The sequence below is a fragment of the Setaria italica genome, chromosome V (genome assembly GCF_000263155.2).
Source record: "Setaria italica strain Yugu1 chromosome V, Setaria_italica_v2.0, whole genome shotgun sequence".
NCBI classification, from domain to species: Eukaryota; Viridiplantae; Streptophyta; class Magnoliopsida; order Poales; family Poaceae; genus Setaria; species Setaria italica.
In genome coordinates, this window is record NC_028454.1 from 27,362,031 (window position 1) to 27,381,320 (window position 19,290).

Consider the following 19,290-nt stretch of genomic DNA (forward strand, 5'->3'; position numbering starts at 1 on the left):
CGACATGGTGCTTGATGCATTTGGGAGGAATGGGAAGTTGGAAATGCACTCAAATTGTTTGATAGAATGTGCATGGAGCAAATTGCTCTCAACCTAGGGAGTTTTAGTGTGATGGTTGATGCATATTGCCGTGCTGAGGTTTCAGGATGCAATTGAGGTGTTTGGGAAAATGGTCGAGAAGAGGTGTGCTCCTGCTGCACTTCTTCAATAATTTGATTGGCTGGCTGGCAAGAATGATGTTAGGGAGGCACTGAGGAAGAGGGATGGTAAAAGGAGATGGCTGAGCGAGGTATAAACTCTAATGAGCACACCTATGTCTTGTTCATTGAGGAGTCCTGCTTTGTCTTACTCGCTTAGTTCTGCTTTAAGGTGAATAGGATGGAGCCTGCAGTTGGTTGCTTCAACAAGATGTGTGACGATGCTGGCTTGAGGCCCAACGCAAATGCATTTTACAAAGTCATGGGTGGCTGGGTAAAGGTTGATAGAATGAAGGGCTTCATGAGCACATGGATTCTTTAACGTGATGCCTGAAAAGGAGGTGAAGCCAAACATTGGTATCTATGAGTTGCTGTTGAGGGCATATGTAGATGCTGCAACCTGCAAGGTTGGATGATGCAATAAAGATAGCCAAACGATGTATTCTCTTGGACGAGAGTGTTGTATTTAGTGATGAAATGAGAGCACTTCTGGAGGGGGCATTGGATAAAAGGGGGAGAGATGGGGACATGACAAAGTTATGCAAACATGTTGAGAGGGAGAAACCGGAGGCGGCTGCACATGCAGCTGAAAAAAGGCCAATACGGAGGCTCTTGCTAAAGAAGAAAAAAGGAAGAAGGCTAAGGAAGAAGGGGCTGACAGTGCTTGCTGAGCGGCTATTGAGCAGTTCTGGTTCACAAGAGGGAAGCGGAAAAAGAGGAATCAACTGATGGACCGAATGTTGAGGAGGCGGAGGTTGTTGAGCCTGACAGCAACACCATGATGCCCAGGAATGGATATGGATGTCTGGAAATCCGAATTATCTGAATTCCTATCCGCTAAAAATACCAATATAGATATTCGTATTCGTATTCGTTTTTAATATGGATGTCAAATGGATGTATCCAGATCCAATTTTTAGTATTTTCTCTATCTGGTTCCAGATCCGTATTCAACAAAAATGTGAAAATCCAACATTATCCATATCCTCAAAGGATAAAGTACCCAATGAATCCATCTAAAACTTATTTATATTACTAAATACTAATTACAAATGATATTAATTTTAATATTGCTAATGAAATAATTACTTGCACTATTTAAACTATTAAAAAATTATCCATATGACAAATTAATAATTATGTTAACCTAATATTACGAGTGATGTATAATGATAAAATTTAATTAATTTTAATATGACTATTCATATTAAATACGTTTTTATTATTTATTAAATGAATAAATTATATTCAAATAAATGTATTAATGAACTTATTTTTATTAAATGATATATATTTATGAAAACACTTATTTTTATATTTATTTTGATATATTTACTTATTTATTAATAAATATGTTATTTTCAATAAGATATCTATTATGTACTATGCTCATAATTTACTCCTATCTATTACATGATTTTTGATCAACTATAAAACCATCGATAAAGCAAATTGATACTTGTTATGATGCTATGTTATAAGTCAAGTAATATCCAAATGCGAATCCGATCGAATTTGAACTATTCGTTTTCGTTTTGTATTCTTATTTGAATTCGAATTAAAATATGGTAAATAGGACTATCCAAATTCCATGCGTATCCGATCCGAATTCATCCCTATCGATGCCTCTGGAGAACAGAATGAATGCTACGAGCAGAAAAAGCAAGAGTCTGTTGAAGCCCTTACAGGGGCCATAGCTTTTCCATCTTAGAGGTTCCATTCTATCACAGTAGCATATGCGATTAGGATAGGCTGTCTGAGGAGTTTAGCTCAATGCTTTTATTTGAATTCACATGGATTCAACTCGTACTGATTATGCATCGTTGCAATCCTGCGTGCCATAATATCTAGTTCTAGTGCTTTTGAGATAAATATAAGTTATTAATTTTATTTTATCACTGCCTTCCCTGAACTCACTATTTTATATTACTAGATAGATTATCCTTTTCACTCTTCATTCTGCAAAAGAAATTATCTATTTATCTCCATTACTGAAGTGTGCCCATTTAAGGTTCAAGTGTCAAATTGGACCAATTATATTTCCAAAGCTTGTTTTGTTATGCTTCACTATTCGGCAGAAGTATGTTTTATGTTTTAAACGCTTCAGATGCTCTTAAAAAAACAGTGAAACTTGTGTTAAGCTAGTAAGTTTGTACATGGAATTTACTTCATGCTAAAATGAAACCATAACTTGTTTCAACACACAAGTCATATTTGTTGTATCAGTAGGACTTGTGTGTTGAAACCATAACCAGGAGTCAGCAGCAACAACATATCTGTGGCAAAGGCAGAGCAGACCTTCGCAGACTCGAGTCAAGGATGGCCAGGACTTGCTGCCAGTTAGAGCATGCAGCAGTGGCCGATGCCCGTACAAGCAGGAGGAGAGGAGAAACAGTATGGAATATTTGTTGTGCGCTAATAGTCTAGATGATTACTTTAGGAGTGATTATGTCAGATCACCAGTTGGGTCCAAGTTAAAAGGGTCCTTACAAAAGGATGGCCATGTACAAGAAAGAAAGAAAACATTTCTCCTCGTTATCATGTTAATCACATGGCATTTTAGCATTCATGACGTCAGATTTCAGATTTGTAGCAGTGTGGGAAAAGAATACCTGGGTGGGTGACTTAATGAAGGATTCACTCAAGGATATTTGAGGGTCAGTTAAAGTCTGAACTGAATCCTGAGGATTTGGATTTAGATGCCCCCATCAAACAGGCCTTGAAGGTTAAAGTTTACCCTGTGGCAAGTGTAGGAAATTGGTCTGAGTTGTGCGTGCTCTCTGCCATGAGAAACAAGATTTGAACAATGTACCTTTTTTTTTTCAAATGGACGCCAGGGCTTCAGGTGGAAGAGGCGTCTTTTTTATCGGAAGTAGCTTTTGCATGGATGGGCTCTTTGATGAGTAGGAGGATTTCTGAACTAATTCAGATCTATAATCCAGTTGATGTTATTCTTGGTGCCTTCAAATTTCGCTATAAGAAGACACTGTCAGATCATTTTGATCTGAATGGAACATGTACTGGACCAGGTATAAAGAAAGTACGAAACATATATTTCAACTGATTGGTTCCTATCACATGTAGTATTTTCTCCATTTCAATATGTGACGCGCTTCACAACCGAACTTGGATCCGGGACATCAACATACACCATAGTAGATTCTCTGTGCAACACTTCCGAGAATACGTTCTTCTATGGCAAGTCGTACAACAGGTAGCCCTACGCCTGGGTGTCCAAGATGAAATCACTTGGAAGCTTACTGCAGATGGTAACTACTCCGCAAAATCCGCTTACGACGCACAGTTCATTGGTTCGGCATCCACCAACTTTGACGGCTTGATTTAGAAAATATGGGCTCCTAGAAGCTGCAAAACCTTCTTCTGGCTCACAATCCAAAATCGCCTTTGGACTGCTGACAGACTTCAGAAAAGGGGATGGCCAAATCAAGCTACCTGACCACTATGTCAGAGATCATAGGAATTGGCGCTACACCTCTTCGCCGAATGCCGGGTTACAACAATAATCTGGGCCATGGTGGCGGACTAGTTGTCGGCACCAACAATCCACCCGAGGGCTTGGCAACATACCGATTCGCTGCACCATTGGTGGTTGATGAGAGCGGGAGCAAATTCCTGCTCTAAGAGAGGCATGCGAACTTTGATTATGCTAGTTACATGGACAATCTGGAGGGAAAGGAATATGACAATATTTAACAGCAAGGACTTCTGTCAACATGATTTTCGAGAGGATCAAAGACGAGGCCACCGTGTGGATTATGGCGGGAGCGAAACATCTCTCCGCTCTACTGGTGCGATGCTGATTGCGACTGAGTTCATAGTGTTGTTTTATTTTTCTGGCTCAATTTTGCCTCATTTCATTTTTGATCCATTGTATTTATCCAGTCTGAATTCCTTCTTTTTAATATAATCGGCAGCTCTCTTGCCAGGTTTGTTTTAAAAAAAATATCAGCTGGCCAGCTGGGAGTGCACGATCCTATCAGGCTGCAGCCAACCTATGTCCAGTCGATTCTGCATGAATTACCTCCAGCCATCACACTGCCAACGATGAGCTTGACAAGTGCGAACAGCGTGCAGCATTAGTTTGCTGATGATGTTGATGCAGCTCAGCAATGATTGGCTCAGTTCAATATTCATATCTGCATTAATTACTGTCACCAGCGTAAAACGCATGCACGGCTGGTCATACCAAATGCGAATCCATGGCCAACTAAGTCCAATGCATAAAGCAAGACAAAAAAAGCCGCATATGAACAAGTTAATCCTCAAAATCGCATTACAAATCTGTCAGTTCCTCAATGCAACAAACAAATCAAAGAATCATCGTGCAGTGCACCTGATTGCTACCAAAAACGTGCACCTAATCCGCTATGAAAACGTGCTCGCAATCTGGTGCAGGGAGGTGTACGTCCCCACGACGGCGACGCACACTCCAATCACCAGAATGCCGACGATCGCCGCGACCTCTGCGGGGCGAACCCTTCCTCTGGGCATGTAGATCCTGAGGTAGCTCAGGCACGGGAACAGGACGGCCACCGTGACGTTGAGCGAGGACCCGATGAATGACATGAGGTAGCCGAAGAAGGGCACCGTGCACGCCGCCACCACCGTGCTGGCGAGCACGGCGGTGCTGATGGCCGCCCTGGTGAGGGTGCCCTGGCCGGCGGCGAGCGACAGCTTCTCCTCTATCCCCGCCGTGATGGGCTGGATGACCACCGCGTACTTGGCGAGCGGCGTGATCAGGGTCGTCAGGATTGCCACCCTCGTGTACAGCTTCCCCGAGGGGAGGTTCAGTGTCACCAGCGACTTCACGTCGTCGCCGTAGATCAGGTACCCTAGAACAGCCGTCAGCGCGTAGTTCAGGCTGCAGAGCAGCGAGGAAGCCAGCAGGACCTGCAAACGAGAATCAATGGCGATCAACCGAGAATCTTTTAATACTGGATTTAAGCTAGAATCTAACTGTTTCGAGCAAATATTTAAAGTGGAATTTGTTTGTACTTTGGAGAAGTCTTTCTTGTTCCTCATCGAGGTGTACACGGTCGGGAAGACGCCGTGGCCGGAGAAGCAGACAAAGTACAGGCTGAGCGAGGTGGGCAGCCCGGCGAGGCTGAAGACGTTGCTGTCCCTGGCATGGAAGCCGTGGTCGGCCACGCCGGCCCAGACCAGGGACGCTGTCAGGGCGGCCGACGCGACGAGCCCGACCGCCGACACGTAGGCGAGCACGCTTAGGTCCCTGAGCCACGTCGTCGGGAGTATGACGACGGCGGCGACGAGCGTGTAGAGCTGCTTCCCTCGCAGGAGGTAGCCGCCGGGAAGGGCGACGCCCGTGCCGGGGAGCAGCTTGTCGAGGTTGTCGCCCTCGAGGATGAGGAAGCTGATGGCGACGAGGTAGAGCTCGGTGTACATGACGGCGCCGATGGCCTTCCTGCCGGGTCGGCCGAACGCGAGCTGCCCGATGTCCGGGTAGCTCCTGACGGCGGCGCCGCTGCCGCCGGCGCTCATGCAGCGGCCGACGAGCTCGCCGGTGTAGGAGCAGACGGCGCCGATGAGGGCGAAGAGCGTCAGGCTCAGCCAGCCGCCCTGCGCCAGGGCGTACGGCACGGACAGCATCCCGACGCCTGGAAGGAATCAAGTTGGGGAATAAAAGAATCAATCTGTTTGCGATTCATGCGCGAATCAATCAAGACGCCCGGAAGGAATCAAGTTGGGGAATAAAAAATCAACCTGTTTGCGATTCATGCGCGAATCAATCAAGAAGATTGATCGGTCTGGACGCATACCTGAGATCACGTTGCTGATGTTGAGGCAGCTCCTCGAGAAGGAGGCGCCCATGCCTTGTTGGAGGAGGAGCTGCGAGCTCGCGACATCATCGTCGCCGTCGCCGCCGGGCTGCTCGTCGTCTTTGACCGGAGCGAGGAGAGGGTCGTCGAGAGGGCTCCGTTCCATAGGTTAGGGTAGATGCAACCTTTCTTTAAGAACACAACGGCAGATTAATTGAGTCCAGATTAATTGAGTCCGGTTCGCATGTTGCCACCTGTAGATATTATTGATATTATTAGAGGACTTCAAGAGATTCCTAAAAAATTCTGCCCGAAAATGATGTATTGAGGGCTATACTAAAATTTTTTTCCAAAAAAAATATATCAATTCACAGCAGAACGCTAAAAACTATTCCCCAATAATTCATAACATCCTCGTCTATCTTGCGGGACCCACGTGTCAGCCTCCCTTCCCGATCTTCTTCTTATCTATTCTTTCCCGTTTTACCCATCTGTGGATCCAAATTGAGGCAATGCCAGCCTCGGGCCCTGTCAGAGGAGCACGCAGGGCCACCCAAGGAGCAAGCGTGGCCGCCCGCGGAGGCAGCTCGCGCGGCTGCTAGCCAGGCGTGTCCGCTCGCGGGAAGCTTGCGCCCCCGAAGGACCTCCCATGGCCACCTGATACTCACCGGCTAAATTCGTCAAGCATGATGAGTTCAAATTCGTCAAGCATGATGAGTTTCGTTTCAATCGCTCGCACTGCAAGCTTCCTTGATCCGTTGCGAATCGATTTTACTACCCATCCTTACAAATCCATTGAAGGAAAAGTTGGAATTTTAACTTTCCCATCTGCATGTTTCCACCTGCCTGGCTGCCTGAGACGAGCAACCCGCTGCCGCTAAGACCAAGTTCTCCAGGTCCCAATCCTCCTCCAAGAAGCTCTTGTCTTCCTCCAAGAGCGTCTGTCTGAGCGCCGCCTCCCCCGGAACGGCGACACAGCTCCTGTAAGGGTTGCATACCTCGCTAAGGCACTCGAAGTTGAAGTCCTCGTGCAGGTGCTGTGGTGGCACCACCGGCGGCATGGGCACTAGCTCCTAGAATGGCGACAGGTCCATGCCGCCGCTACTTGTCACGTCGGCGCCTTCGCCGCCGTAGAAGAGGAGGTTGCTCATCATCACGCCACCTCCGGGCTGGTAGCCCTGCCACGGCGCCGCCACCGACGCCTCCCGCCGCAGCGACATGAGCTCGTCCAAGAACGTCTCCCCATCGAGCTCCATGCCTGGCTGCTCCTCTTCCGCAGATGCTACGCCCGCGCGCCAGTATTTTCCTTGGTCTATCTAATACCAGGCGAGGGTGGAGGAGAGGCGCCTGCCCACGACCCTGAGCATGGTGGATGGACAGTTGGGCTGGCTTGGTTCGCTCGCCGCCGACTTCGGCCTCTGGGGGATCGGGTGCTCCAGTTTGGTGGGGGAGATTGATTCGAGGCAGGGGGAGAAGACGTGGAGGCCGCGTGTGGTGTTGCCGGGGAGGAGGAAAAGGAAGCGAGACACACGGAGATGTAGGGTGTAGGGATGTCGAGTTGTCGAGTCTGTTGGATCTGTACCAGTGCCGCGCAGGGAGCCGCCGCCGTGGAAGCCACGGTGGAGCACTGGCCGCGGAAGACAGGGAGAGGAAGAAGAAAATGCGTATGGAAAAAAACGCGCACGGGCGGATTAGGGGATGACTTCGTCGCGAAAATATGCGGGAGGAAGGGTGTTTTTTTTCGCGTCACCAATCTTTTGGGAAGTTTTAGGTGGACTGTTGGAGTTCTTTTTTTCTCTTTTTTTCTAAAAAAGGTACTAGGTTGGAGTTGCTCTTAAGCGTAGGCGGATTAGCTGCTATTTTTGAAGATAAAGGATCTACGATGCAGAGCATATCCAACCATTATTAATAAAGGAAACACACATGTTCTGTGCAAAACTAAAAAGGGTGGATAGATTGGAAGCAAATCCTAATACTAAAAGATTTCAATAGCTGTAGACTCCAACGCTCCTGAAATTGTTTCCCGGTCTTCCTACTTGTGAGGTAAGCCCAAAACCTGATCCAGTGTGTGGTCCTAAAAAGAATCTGTAGATAAATTTGTTTGGTCATTTTCTCAAAAGAAAAACATCATTTCTGCTGAGACAAATGGCCCAACAAATGGTGCTTACACCGGTTAGAATCAGATTCTTTTGCCTCCCCCTAACACCTTGTAACAAAGACCTTAACATATGTGACACGTCACTAGGTTTATAAAGATTAAAGGTGGTGTGGGTTATTTCCAAATTAACATAGCTATATGACAATCGAAGAAGAAATGTTTAATAGTTTTATTGTTATTGAAAAACAACATAACATACTTCCATGCCAATTTCACCTTAGCCAAATTATCTTTTGTAAGGATGATGCCACAATGCTCCTCGTCTTTGCCCGAAGCGAGGAGGGGCTCGTCAAGAGCGCTCCCTGCCATTGTTGCCGGCGTGCACCCCTTGCTTACGGCAAGATCAGGTTCCATAGGGTAGGGTACGTAGATACAATTTTTTTCTTTCGAATATAGAAGAACACAAGAACGGATTGAATTGGAGTTCGGCTTGCAGGTTATTGCCCCCTTAGATATTAAGTGCAGGCACGCCTTAACTTCTTATGCACATGTGTAAAATATAATCCCGTTTAATAAGTGGAGGTAGGTAGTTCTAATTTAACTTCTCCATTTTTTACCCCTTTAATTTATCCCACACCATAGTTCGTCTATCACAATCGCACAACCTTGCTGCCGTGCCATCGTGTCAGTACTTAACATCAATTGTTTTCTTTTAGAACGTCTTGCTAGCACGAAAAGTTTTTCTTTTCGGTAAAGTTGAGACTCGGCCGTCCAGAGCCGCTAAAAATATCGGACGGACTCGAACCATCGAACGCTCCACCTGCCAAGCAAATAATAGCTAGCGGTTAGCGATCTTATCCTCTCCCATGTTCTCCTCCACCAGCACTCCCATCTCTCTCTCTCTCTCCCCACAGTCAAAACGTGACCTCTTGCCTGAGTGACTGAGCTACAGCCTATGGTGGTGTTGCCCCCCCTACTCATCCGAGCGAGGTTGTCGGGGGTGAGCTCTGCTCGAGGACAACGAAACCCCCACACGGGAGGACCAGTCTGCGGTGGTGCAGCCCCCCTATACTCATCCGAGCGAGGTTGTCGGGGGTGACCTCTGCTCCAGGACAACGAAATACCCACACGGGAGGACCTGTGGCTCGGTGACGACGGACGATGCGGTGGCGCGGAGGATCTGCATGCGGTGTGGGTAGATCCCATCGAAGGTGACAGCGATGACGCATCCGGTTGGAGCAAGGTCAGCCCCCGGCAATGGCAAGCGCACGTCAGCGTATCTGTGCTCTTGGCGGCTAAGGGCTCCTTCATGATGAGGTAGACCTACCTCCCTTTCTGTCCTGGTGGCTCGATCTGGCCATGCCTATTAATCCTCAAGCAACACTGCTAGAATCTCACCTTACTCTACATATTCAGGCATCATCTCCATCTACCAGCATCTCCTAGAGATAAGAGATTTCGGATGTTGACAGTAGATGAATTGATGTTTCAAATATAATTCTGTGATGTTGCAATTGTGATTATGTGATGTTGCAATCATATTTAGGATTTTTTATGTGAGATGTTGCACGTGATTTTTCTGGTGTTGCACTGATGATTTGGATTTTTTTTATCAAATATGAGATGATGCAACTGTGTTTTTGATGTGCAATGAGGATTTGGAAATTTTTGTACCAATATGAGATGTTGCAACTATGTCTTTATGATGTTGCAGCTCTGTTTTCGTGATGTTGCATACCGTGATTTGAGATTTTTTAAATCATCACGAGATGTTGCAAGAGGTTAGTAAGTTTGCTTCATTGTTGATCTGAGATTTTCTAAGTAAGAAAGAAATAAGGAAAAAAAATTCTCACGAGATCATGGTGTTGCACCCAACATGTGTTAAATATTTCGGTAGAACTTCCGTAACTCCGTTTTCTTTTAAGAATTCTTGCTACCAAGATTTGTGAACTTGAAATAGAAAGTCGTAACAATAACAGTGGTGGAAGTTTGCCGGACACAATGCAAAATGACGTCCAATAGTGTTTATCAATCTCTAAAAAGGAAATTAAAATTTTGATGTGTCTAGATGTGAATTTCAATGTTTCCTAAACCTAGCCATCAAAATAAAAATAAGAACAAAATTTGCACCGCATAAATTGCTAGAGAAACGCATCTGGTTGTCTCTCTTCTTCCCGATTACCTTGTGTGCTCGATTGTTTGACTGGATGATCTAGAAAACGGCGACAAAGATGGCATCGGGTGTAACCTAGGGATGGAGGATCAAAGGGGCTGACTCACGGGAGGGGAGCGATGATCCTACCCTAAACAAACCTGCCACGTAGGGCCAGTGACGAGTCATCCTAATCAGCAAAACCAGCCTTCCAGCTCTCTACATCAGCATCTATGGTTTTAGGCGTGAAAGGTGTGATTCGAACCGGTTTGGAAAAAAATAAGGAGTTAAGTAAATATTTTCTTACTTTTTTTTACGAATCACGCATTACAGACGCAGACGCTCACATACACGTGCGCACACTTGCCCCTACGAACACACGCACACAACCTTACCTCTATGAGCACCTCCTAAAAACTGAGCCGGCAAATCCTCGAGATTGGCGAATTGAACCGGTTTCGAAGAGCCAGTTAAATCCTGGAATAAATTTAGGAAAATACGAGCACCAGTGCTAAGTCGAGGACTCGAACCTTGGTGGGTAGGCTCCACCACAAGGAACCTTACCAGCTGAGCGCACGCAATCTTTTCTTACTTTAAAGTAATAATATTTTCTTACTTTAAGGATTATTTGGACCTAATTATAGTTGGGGTAATAAATTGGACTTTTTCCATCTAGATACCATGTCTTGGACACTATTCCCTTCTTTAAGAAAAAAACAAGTCATTCTAGATTTGTCTTAAATCAAACTTCTTTCTTTTTTACCATATTTATAGAGAAAAATATCAATGTTTACGATAGCAAATATGTATATATGAAAATATATCTCATGATAAATATATTGGCACTTATTTCATACAATAAACTTTAGTAAGTTTTTGAGAAACCTTGATCAAACTTAAAAAATATTTGACTTAGAACAATTCTAATTCCTTCGTGTTACTATGTTTTGGATCACTTGAATACTATATATATATATATATATATATATATATATATATATATATATATATATATATATATGGTTTTGATGTTGCTATGATTTGGATTCTATACCTGGGGCTTACAGAATTTACAAGGCTACACTTGGTACACATATTAGTTTCAGTGACTATATTGCTACCCAATCACCAAAATCCACAATCTATAACATAAGATCATATTTCTTATACTGGTCCATACAACAATGTGCCCTGAAATATTTGTTACCCCACCCCTGTGAAATATTTGTTACCCCACCCCTGTCGCTTGCAAACGTATCGTAAGACCTAGGTAAATGGACACGTCATGTAAATTCTCGCTACAGTATTTAGCTGAACGAGTAAAATCAGAATACATTCAGTGGTAGATCCAAGACTTGAAGGAAGGGGGATGGAGGCTCATGTTCTCTTTTTCTTCCTTTCCTCCTCCTCCTCTCTCTCCTTCCTCTCTCTTCTTTTCTTCCTTCTTTTCATCCATATCTACAATTTTTTAGGAGGAGCTTAGGAGCTCATGGGCTGCGCTCCCCCCCCTAAAGAAACCCCCCCAACCGCTGGATCCGCCCCTGAATATATTGATCAGGCTCACCAGCTACCAAAATACATCCAATGTGCGTGCGCACATGAACATCACCCAAGAAGCTAATTGATCTCTACGGATCGTGCATGCACGTGGGCTTTCTTGACAAGACATGCATACTTGCTTGTGTAGATACTTGTACAAATTCAAGTGGTCGAGCGCTGTGCGAGGAGTGGCTGCCGAACGACTCCGCCTGATGACGCTCTCCTGCAACTGATCGACGGGGGCGCTCGGCACCAGCGCCCTCTCTTTCCGTTCTCCCTAGCTCCTGCCTATAAAAGCAAACCTTACCCTCTCCCTGCGCCGGGAGAGACATTCACCCTTCACCACGCCGGCGCCCTGCTGCCATCAACATGTACATTCATCTTCAGCACGCCGGCATTCTGCTGCCATTCACTCATGACACATCAGCACAAAGGCACAAACTCTCTTCCCCACCGCACAGCACACCACCAGGCAGTCCATGAACCCATCACGCACCAGTTCGCCCGAGTGCGTAGTCTGGTAAATGGGGGGAGTTCCATGGGCAGCAGTCTCCCCGTGGCCATACCATCAGGCTGGCACCATGGCACCGCACTGATGGCAGCTGCACAATGGCTTGACGGAACAGCAGCTCGACGGCAGGCTCTCCAGTCTCCACCCATCTCATTCTCATCTGCCCGGCAAGAGTGATGCGCGTCCCGGTCTGCCGGTCCCATTCGTGCAGCGCCCAGCCGCCAACCAGGCAACCCACCACTCATCAACCGGGCCGCTGAGACTGTGTCGCCCCAGCAGGAACCCTAGCGCTGCCGCCGTCAGTTTCCCGGCCGCTGGGCACCTCGCTGTAGGCCACCGTACCCGGTTCACTCTCCCTAGTAGGTAGTATTCCAATACCCATAGTAGATAGTATTCCAATATCCGGTTCACTCTAGTATTCCTCAGGCACATTAGTACCAGTTGGAGACTTGAACCGGTACTAATGTGCAACTTTTACTACTGGTTGAAGCCGTCACCTGGTACTAAAGGGGTCACGGGGTTCTAGGGAACTTACCGTTGCATTAGTACCGGATCAAAAATCAACCGGTACTAAGCCTCGGGATGAATGCCGAGTTGTCCAGTAGCGAACCTACACTAAAATTCACCATTTTTTTTAAAAATGTCCACATCAACCAAATCACCTGCACAACGAAGCTAATTTGCACGGGCATAGAAATATGAAGAATGATTTCTATTCGATTTTGGAGTGGAGGGAGCAAAATTGAAGTTAGAAAAAGAGCGGAGGAACCAAAGTATGCTTTTTCCCGTTTCCTAAAATCCGGAGCAATTGAAGAAAGTGCCGGTGTGAATGAGAATTCGATCCCACGCTTAAAACCCGAGAACGGCTGAGAGTCAAATCACCTCCTTACAGTGTTCGGTCTGATGCTAATTTTACCTGTCCAAACGGTAATGGCCTGCACGCATGCTACTTTCTGACGAATGTCCATACAGGCAGCTGTTCATTCATTCTCCTATGTCCGGAACGAAAGGATGGTTACATTTACCTGCTTCCGTTGCTTACCCCATGCTCTGTAACTGATGCGTATATGGGCAAGTCAGGTACCTGTGGTTTTCACGGCGCGGTGGACGTTGATATGCACCGCTCCTGCCAATGGGCGGCACGTTAGCACGTCACTGTCACGACGTGAACGGCCAAAAAGAAAGATTAAACAAAATGCACCGCGGGGATATTAGCCCGTGCCTTATCGTCCCCGAGCGGTGAACATCAGGCGCCCTCCTGCATTTTGCACATTTTTTTGTTGGCAGACACGGCGACTAGGACCCGGCGATCGATGGGAACACGCACCGGCACGGCACACGCGGCTCGCTTGTGCTCCCGTCGCCGTCGCCAAGGCCGTCGCGAACTCGCGATAGCGCTTCTGCTTTTGTAGCATGATCCGATTCCATCAGCTACTGGGACAGTGTAAAGTGTGCCGTCCCGTCACACGTTATAGAGCAGGCGTTGGAACCTTTCGTTTCAGTCACTCGGCAAGGGCAGCAGCCAGGAGCCCAGGACGCGCTGAGCTCTATATATAGCTGACTACTCGGTGCTGGTTCCATAGAACTCGGCGAACCTTGTGTGATCCATCCACCATCATCTGAAGCTATACAGCCTCAAACTTCAGCTCCTGATCCATCCACCCGACCGCTTGTGCAAATCTAAGGTAGAATAATGGACGATCAGAAAACATGTCTGGGCGAGGCGCCGCTGCCGGTGAGCACGCTCAGCGAGCCTCTCCTTTCCGGGAACGGCGCCGACCTCCTCACCTCAGACGACCTCGAGGCGCAGCTGCCGTCCTACCGCCCCACCGGCGCGTCCTCTCCAGGACGTGCCTGAACCTCACCAACGCCGTCTCTGGGATCGGCGTGCTCTCGATGCCGTACGCGGTGGCGCAGGGCAGGTGGCTGAGCCTGGCTCTCTTCGCCCTCGTCGGCGCCATCTGCTACTACACGGGCACGCTCATCGAGCGCTGCATGCGCGCCGACCCCGACGCCATCAGGAGCTACCCCGACATCGGTGAGTTCGCCTTCGGCTCCGCCTGCCGGAGAGCTATTGCCTTCTTCATGTACGTCGAGCTCTACCTCGTTGCCATCAGCTTCCTCATCCTCGAGGGCGACAACCTCGACAAGCTCTTCCCCGGCGCGGCCTTGGACCTCCTCGGCTACCGCCTGCAGGGGAAGCAGCTGTTCATCGCGCGCTGGCCGCCGCCGCCGTGCTGCCGACCACGTGGCTCAAGAACCTCGGCGTGCTTGCCTACGTCTCCGCGGTCGGGCTCGTCGCGTCGGCGGTCCTGACGGCGTCGCTGGTTTGGGCCGGAGTCGCCGAGACCGGATTACACCGGAACAACACCAGCGTCCTCAACCTGAGCGGCCTGCCGATCTCGCTGGGCCTCTACTTCGTCTGCTTCACCGGCCACGCCGTGTTCCCGACGATCTACTCCTCCATGAAGAACAACAAGCAGTTCTCCAAGGTGCTTCTCATCTCCTCCGTGCTGTGCAGCGTCAACTATGGGCTGACGGCACTGCTGGCCTACATGATCTACGGCGACGACGTGCAGTCGCAGGTCACGCTGAACCTGCCCTCGGGAAAGCTCTACACCAGGGTCGCCATCCTGAGGACGCTGATCAACCCGCTGCCAAATACGCGCTGCTCGCCGCTTCGGCGGCGATCGAGGAGAAGTTCTCGCTCCCGGCCGGCGGCAGGGTGGCGAGGGTGGCCATCAGCAGGGTTGTGGTTGTCAGCACGGCGGCGGTGGCCTCGACGGTGCCCTTCTTCGGCTACCTCATGTCGTTCATCGGGTCCTTCCTCAGCGTCATGGCGACAGTTATATTCCCCTGCCTCTGCTTCCTAAAGATTTACAAGGCGGAGGGGATTTGCCGCATCGAGATCGCGGCCATCACTGATTACTAAGATTGCTAATTTGGTGTGCTGACACATAGCACCAGTATAAGTGTAGCAGCTGGTGCTCTAACCCAGAGTCTACTGCCTTTAACTCCTCTCAGAAACAGAGCATGTCAATTTTTTTACAACTTGTACTAACCTTGGATTTTGAGATTAAATTAGAAGAATCAATAATCCTACAATGGAATTAATGTGATTTTTTTTTGCCATGTTCAATGGACCCCATATCATGAATGATGCCCTAAACGAGATTTTGAGCCTCAACAATGATGAGGTCGATGCAATAAAGAACGCCCTAATCGGCATGGTTTCGGAGCGTAGATGACTTACAAGACGCAACGGGACAAGCAGCTGTTCGAGGCGAATTCTACCTACTGTTCGAGGCGAATTCTACCTATTTCAAGCAGCGGCCGGTCATAGGACTTGCGGTGGCTAAGTGGTGTGTAGTGTTGGAGTGTGGATTGGCATTGGCGGTGTGTTGAGTGCTGCAACGCGTGTTTGTTGAGTTGTTTGGTTTAGATGGTCATTGTTGTACTGTACAATCGGAGCTCTCAACTTTTTTAATATAATCGGTATCTCTTCTGCTTTTTCTAAAAGAACGAACTTTTTTCTCTCTTTTTGAAACCCGGAGCATCTGGCGAAGAAACGGCCAGTTTGACTACGAATTTGATCTCACGCTTAATAAAATCAAAACGGCTGAGTCAAAACGCCTCTAGTGTCCGTTGTGATTGTGATGCTATTTTTCTCTCCAAATGGAGAAACCCTGCAAGCATGCTACTCTCTGAAGCAGACCATGCGTACAGCCTGTGCTACTCTTTGTCCGCACTCCGGAGTCCGGAGTCCGGAACCAGAAGGATGGTTGCTCTTAGAAGATTCTGCAGCTCAGTTACATATGAGCACGCGTCGCGGTCACGACCTCAACGGGGAGAGGAAGATTTTTTTAAAAAAAAAACAATAAACACCGCGGAATTAACCTGTGGCGTATCGTCGCCGACCGGCAAAACATCAGACTAACACGCCGCATTTTGCACATTTTGCCTCTGCTTCCTAAAGATTTACAAGGCGGAGGGGATTTGCCGCATTAAGATCGCGGCCATCACTGGTATCCTCACTTGCTAATAACATTATTTTCTAGAATAAAATTTAGAAAATTCGACACTCATGATTGAGTCTTGGAATTGAACCCTAATAGGTAGGTTATGTATAAGAAATCTAAAGACTGAGATCTCTCCTCTTTCCTCCTCTTTCTCTCCAGCCGCACGATCTCCAACTCGCAATTGTTCCTGGCGGCCTGATCCGTCCGCCTCGGGTCCGTACGCCATGTTGCTGCCCCTCTGCCATCCCTCCTCGCCCCGTCCATAGCACCCTGGCTTTGCCCTCCACGCTACTGGTGGCTGCCCCTTCCTCCACGCTACCACTGACCACTCCTTCACGCCCAACGCTGCCGGCTGCATGGCGCTCTGCCCCGCTGCTATGGGAGCGGCCGCTGACCTCGTGCTCCGCCTGACGCCGTGGGTAGGGGTGGTAACGGATTATGGCCCTCATGCCTCCTTCACAAACCAACTCAGCCTTATCTATTTTTAATTCAAAATTATATAATATTATGGTCCGACTCTTATTGAACCCGATCCTTAAATTTGCTAGATAAATTAGAGGGTCCTTTAACACCGCTAGTCGTGGAAGGTCCGCTGCCAAGGGCCACCACCGGCCTAGGCCCAGGCCGTGCCCATGCGCCGGCCAGCCATCCGCCACCCACCCTCACCTCTCTTGCCCACCTCGTGCATCCGCCCCCTCACGTGGGCGCTGCCAGCCCTACCCAGCCTCCGCGTGATGCTCCACCTGCATGTGCCGTGGCAGCCGCAGCCTTGCTGAGCACCGCCTATGGACGGAGCAAGACATGGTTGCCATGGCCACGAGCCAGAAGTGAGAGAGAAGAAACAGAGTAGGGAGAAAAAGAAGAAAAAAAATAGATTATTAGCTGCCATGGTTCCACATGTAAGGAAAATGGAAAGAGAAAAAAGAATGGGAATCTGCTGTAGCATTTATCCCCGATACATTAAAATTGTGAAAGAGGATTCTCCTAAAAGGGAAAACAGAAGAAAGGGGAAAATCAATATCTTGATGTTGCTCCAAACCTTGAAGAACTCTCCGGTGAAGCATCTGGTGTACATAAGCGCAGTCCGAAATATCCAGCGAGTCTAATATTGACATCACTTACAGTTAAATCCTCTTTTGTCCTAAGACTCGATGGCTTCTCGTCCTTGATGATATTTCAGTCTCCATATATCTTCTGACGCTCTTGAACACATTTGTAGGTGCTTGCTTGAGCTAGGTAATCGCATTAATCTATTCCTTCCGTTTTAAATTATAGGTTGTTTTAATTTTCTAGATTTATAGGTGTTTGTATATATTTTGATTTTTCTAAATTTATATGTATTTATATGCATTTAGACATACATTATATACATACAAATACCTATAAATTAAAAAATCAAAACGACCTATAATTTGGAAAAAATTAGAAAAGATCGGATATTTATATACTATATGATTATGGCCATGTTTGTTTCGGGGGTTGGGGGCAGCGCTTATCGTGGCCGCGCTGTACCGCAAGGATTTCTCAGCGGCGCGTTTTGCGGTGTGCAATTCAATTTCTGCCGTGGGACTGAAGCGCGGCGCGGTAACGTACGGCCGCCGCGGCCCGTTAGGCGGGATTATGCCGGTTGGCTGCCGCACCGCAGAAACAAATGGGGCATATGCTAGCTTCATTGACCATGGGTCTGTTCGCTTCAGCTTATTCAGTCGGCTTATCAGCCACCAAACAGTGTTTTCCTCTCACAACAAATGAGTCGTTTCAGCTTTTCAGCCGGCTTATAAGCTGAAGCGAACAGGCCCCATGTTTTCATTCGACAAACAAAATCACGTTAATTCCATTCTAGGATTATTGATTCTTCAAAATTTAATTTTAAAAATCCAAGGTTAGTACAAGTTGTCAAAATTGACATGCTCTGTTTCTGAGAGCAGTTAAAGTCAGTGAACTCTGGGTCGGATCACCAGCTACTACTCTTATACAGTGCTGTGTGTCAGCACTCAGCACACCAACTAGTATTCTTAGAAAGTGCCTATAATCTGCTGGAGAGAAGTGTAGGTGCCGGTGACGGCTACGAACACTCCGATCATCAGGATACCAATGATGGCCGCAATCTCAATTCGGCGAATCCCCTCGGCCTTGTAGATCTTGAGGAAGCAGAGGCAGGGGAATATGACGGTCGCCATGACGCTGAGGAAGGACCCGATGAACGACATGAGGTAGCCGAAGAATGGCACCGTCGAGGCCACCACCGCCGTAGTGACAACCACCACGGTGCTGATGGCCACCCTCGCCGTCCCGCCGCCGGCCGGGAGCGACAACTTCTCCTCGATCGCCGCCGTTATTGGCGCGGTGAGCAGCGCGTACTTGGCCAGCGGGTTGATCAACGTCATCAGGATGGCGACCTTGGTGTAGAGCTTTCCCGATGGCAGGTTCAGCGTGACCTGCGACTGCACGTCGTCGCCGTAGATCATGTAGCCCAGCACTGCCGTCAGCCCGTAGTTGACGCTGCAGAGCACGGAGGAGATGAGGAGCACCTTGGAGAAGTGCTTGTTGTTCTTCATGGAGGAGTAGATCGTCGGGAACACGGCATGGCCGGTGAAGCAGACGAAGAAGAGGCCCAGCGAGGTCGGCAGGCCGCACAGGTTGAGGACGCTGGTGTTGTTCCGGTGGAATCCGGTCTCGGCGACGCCGGCCCAAACCAGCGACGCCGTCAGGACCGCCGACGCGACGAGCCCGACCGCGGAGACGTAGGCGAGCACGCCGAGGTTCTTGAGCCACGTCGTCGGGAGCACGACGGCGGCGGCCAACGCGATGAAGAGCTGCTTCCCCTGCAGCCGGTAGCCGAGGAGGTCCGTGGCGGCTCCGGGGAAGAGCTTGTCGAGGTTGTCGCCCTCGAGGACGAGGAAGCTGATGGCGACGAGGTAGAGCTCGACGTACATGAAGAAGGCAATGCCCTACCGTTACCGCATCAGTTAGGGC

At 48.3% G+C, this 19,290-nt stretch overlaps 2 protein-coding genes and 2 pseudogenes across 2 annotated transcripts in view; 2 read left to right on the forward strand and 2 right to left on the reverse strand.

Annotated features, from left to right (window-relative positions):
• The window catches only part of LOC101752733, a 7,659-nt pseudogene extending 5,751 nt beyond the window's left edge, over positions 1 to 1,908 (forward strand).
• Positions 1,909 to 4,577: 2,669 nt separating this feature from the next.
• Positions 4,578 to 6,099, reverse strand: LOC101753144 (amino acid transporter AVT1I). The gene is made up of 3 exons (XM_004971914.2): positions 5,996 to 6,099; positions 5,214 to 5,833; positions 4,578 to 5,108 (listed from the first exon to the last, which is right to left on the reverse strand). The coding sequence occupies exons 1-3, from the start codon at positions 6,045 to 6,047 to the stop codon at positions 4,584 to 4,586; spliced, it is 1,197 nt and encodes a 398-aa protein (XP_004971971.2). The 5' UTR covers positions 6,048 to 6,099; the 3' UTR covers positions 4,578 to 4,583.
• A 7,764-nt stretch (positions 6,100 to 13,863) lies between these two features.
• On the forward strand, positions 13,864 to 15,425 carry LOC101763538 (annotated as a pseudogene).
• Positions 15,426 to 18,137: 2,712 nt separating this feature from the next.
• Positions 18,138 to 19,290, reverse strand: part of LOC101753549 (amino acid transporter AVT1J) — a 1,735-nt gene continuing 582 nt past the window's right edge. Inside the window, 1 exon segment of the mRNA XM_022826439.1 lies at positions 18,138 to 19,273. Within this exon segment, the coding sequence (XP_022682174.1) occupies positions 18,330 to 19,273 (944 nt within the window). The 3' untranslated portion in view covers positions 18,138 to 18,329.

Bases quoted from the DNA above. Each gene is read 5' to 3' on its own strand.
- LOC101753144 (XM_004971914.2), bottom strand. From the start codon at position 6,047: ATGGGCGCCTCCTTCTCGAGGAGCTGCCTCAACATCAGCAACGTGATC. The intron at 5,834-5,995 runs GTATGCGTCCAG...GATTCCTTCCAG, and splicing joins CATCAGCAACGTGATCTCAG to GCGTCGGGATGCTGTCCGTG. The intron at 5,109-5,213 runs GTACAAACAAAT...TCTCGTTTGCAG, and splicing joins ACAAGAAAGACTTCTCCAAA to GTCCTGCTGGCTTCCTCGCT.